A 3,387-nucleotide genomic window follows, 5' to 3' on the forward strand; every position below is an offset into this window, starting at 1 on the left:
CCAGTCTACACTCTGTCCTATTAGTGCATTAAACTCTCGATAAGAGATATCATATAATTACCTATGAAGTAGGAGAAAAGGAGAATGTAATAACACAGATGACAAGGTTATGTGTCATTCTGTAGACAGACGGTAGTCTCATAGATGGATAAAAGATTCAACGAGTAGTTATTTTATTGTGAGCATGATAAAGGCCTGGAATATTTTGGTAGAAAGCAAGAAGTTTGGAAACCTCAATTCAAGTACCAGGGCAAAATCACTCTTACCAACATGGTAAACTACCCGAACTTTATTTGTGGGGCCTCTGCCATTTTACCAACATGTAGTAGCATTTGTTTCTTCACAAATTCTGTGGTGATCACGACTCAAGTGCAGGACACGCAATCGAGGCCTGCAGACGAGTATCCCCTATCGAGTTTGGTTTGAACGAAAGTAGGCGATAAGACAAATATACCATGCAGCTCGATGCAAACTGAGAACATTATATCTATCATGCTTGTTTACTGTGGGCTTGGCGATGATGTACAACTGCACATAACATTTCTGAACTCTATTGTTGAAGGTTCAATGTTAGCTACTCATGAGCTAATTACAAAGCATGGTATTTCTGTAGTAGACATTTGAATCTTCTGGTTTATCAAAAAGGTAGTTTGAGTTCTTTGTATGTGAAAATGATATTATTAGTACTAAATTCTTTTTTTATCTGGGCCTAAGAAACACGAGTTTACGCAGAATTGCCCTAGTAGTAGTGCTTATTGTACAGATTACTCTCACCCCTTGTTTTTTAGGTTGTATTATTAGACTGAACTTCAGGATCCATCTTTTCTAGATGATTACTAAGCATCCATACTATAACCATGGTCATGGGCATGCTTTGATGTATCAGGTGCCATGGGCTGCTGGTACATGAGCAGAAATACACATGTTGATATGGCTAAGTCTAGCAAAGATCTATCATGGCTTGTTCTATCATCAGATTTCTGAACGGGAGACAAAAATTAGTACAATAGTTTTGTCGATGATTATATCAATACAATAAGAGTAGCCATACAATGTTCGTCACAAATAAATTGGAAACGTACTATCAGAAGGTCTCATTCCATTCAGCTCACTGCTTGAAATTCCACCGTCCACTGTACCGAACTGCTGATGCTGGTCTCCCAGATCGTCGGTCTCAAATTCTACCATCCTACTCTTCTTCCTCCAGAAGAAACCACACATCTGACAGCCATGGCCTCACAAGCCCGATTCGCAGCACCGCTTGATATAACTGACACTACATGTCAAACAACAACACATTCGCAAGCAAGTACTGACATTTCATTCTACTACAGACAAGGGGTTATTTACTGGTCATATACTCAACTCCCTACAATTCTCTCTAAAAAAAGCACTTCTTAACATAATGCTCCATCCATAGCACTTAGCAAAAGATACAACTTAACACACTTCTTGACATACATACACATCCATAGCACTAGCAAAAGTCCGCAAGAGGATTTCCCCATCTTGGATGACAATCGATACCAAGACCTTCACCAACATGCTATTGAGTACGATTATTTGTGGCAAAGATTATCCGTGGGTGAGCACATTCATAAGCCCATGGTCAGGAACAGGGGAAGTGCCTCGGCATGCGTACGATTCTACTAGTGACCTTTGACGCTGATTTCGCCGCATGGGATGACAATCGGCAGTAGCAGCTTTACCAACGTGTTGACTCTCGGATCGTCCTTACAGTCGAACTGAGTGTAGCACAGCCGTATGGCTACAACTAGGACCACCATTTATTGGGAATTTTTTGCCTCTCGATTGTAACCCTATTATTATGAAATAATTTTCTTTTATCCCGCAAGAAAAAGATTGGTCTAGGCCTCGATGGTCATTTTACACATTCCATATTTTGAACTGCACGCTGGTTTAATTGCTCTTCAAAGGACCAATCAGTGCCTGCAAAAATAAAGATCTCGGGCCAAAAGAAAGGATCCAATCAGTAATTGCCAATTTGGGGCGTTGAAGAATCCATTGGGTGAAAGAGAACTTGAGGCTAACCAAGAAGTGGTAATACTATTCCCTCGAAAAAAGAAAAAAAAAGTGGTAACGCAAGCTACAAACATATGGCGAAGAACAAGTCTCTTTCGACATCAATTTGTGCCAACATATTGATCAGGCATGCACGTACCCTATCATGTCGTATGTTTTTTAGACGACGCAAGCGGTTAAATGTCGACTTATATAGAAGAGAAAAACGTGCGTGCGTGCGTTGCCCGGCCAATAAAGTCCAAAATATATCTGTCTCTAAAACAAAACACATATCTCGTTCGCTCCGGCAGATCGATGTCGACACAGATGGCCTCCCCCTGCGATGATCGCGAAACAAAGCGCGCGCATATGGCGAGGCGGTGCTGGTCGGCCACGTTCCCCGACGATCTCCTCGCCCTCGTCTACAGCATGGTCGCCTCACCGCTCGGCCGCACATGCTTCGCCGCCGTCTGCCGATCATGGCGCGCCGCCGCGCTCGCGGCGCCACCCTTGCCGGCGCTCCCATGGCTGCTCCTCTCCCCTCGCGACGGGAGAAGTACGAAGGCTCTTTACTGCCCCGATGATGGTGCCGTCGTGCGCTTAGGAGTCCCCCGCAAAGACGCCGGGAGGTGGATCATCGGCGGCCACGACGGTGGCTGGGTTGCCTTCCACGTGCCAGGCCTGGTCAAGATCATGAACCTTTTCTCCGGCGCCGAGGTCCCGCTCACCAAGAAGAAGGCGACAATCGTCTGCCCTAGCAGGCACCATGCCCACGACCAGCTGGTCTTTATCTCCAGAGTTGCCTTCTCGGCACGTCCCACCTCGCCTCAGTGTATCCTTGCCGCTCGAACATCCAATTGTGGCATCGCGCTCTGCAGAGTTGGTTGTCCGAATACTGGGTGGACCCTACAAGGATGTCCTAATAACCGAGTGTTTGTCGACATCACGTTTTGCAACGGCGAGCTCTACGGCCTATATAGTCAGAGGAAAATCGTCAAGTTTGAGATTGGCGTGGATGATGATGGTGCACCAATGGTCACCGGGGAACACCGGTTTGCCATGCGAAAGATAGACCGCGAAATCCGTACGAATGATGACAATACCAGTTACATCTTTGATCTAAAGGGCAAGCTTGCGATGACATTGACGACCCGGTGGTTGCCAAACATCCAGCCTTTCTTCAAGGGCTTCCAGCTTGTTCACAGCACAGGTAAACAACAAGCACATTACAAGCACAAGTGGCTGGAGGTTACCAGCTTGGGTGACCAAGCATTATTTCTGGGGAAGTCATTCTCCAAGGCGGTGCATGTGCCAGCGAACATATGCGGCAGCGTGGAGAGAAACCACATCTATTACTCGCAATAA

The 3,387-nt window shown here is 45.7% G+C and overlaps 1 protein-coding gene across 1 annotated transcript; it reads left to right on the forward strand.

Moving 5' to 3' along the window:
• Nucleotides 1–2,391: 2,391 nt before the first annotated feature.
• LOC147982501 (uncharacterized) lies at nucleotides 2,392–3,387 on the forward strand. The gene has a single exon (XM_087516323.1). It carries the CDS (start codon nucleotides 2,392–2,394, stop codon nucleotides 3,385–3,387), a length of 996 nt encoding a protein of 331 aa, XP_087372449.1.

This window comes from Triticum urartu, chromosome 3A, assembly GCF_056163025.1.
Source record: "Triticum urartu cultivar PI428250 chromosome 3A, HENAU_Tu73, whole genome shotgun sequence".
In the NCBI taxonomy this organism is placed as follows: Eukaryota; Viridiplantae; Streptophyta; class Magnoliopsida; order Poales; family Poaceae; genus Triticum; species Triticum urartu.

Coding starts and splice junctions, on each gene's coding strand:
- LOC147982501 (XM_087516323.1), top strand. CDS start 2,392: ATGGCGAGGCGGTGCTGGTCGGCCACGTTCCCCGACGATCTCCTCGCC.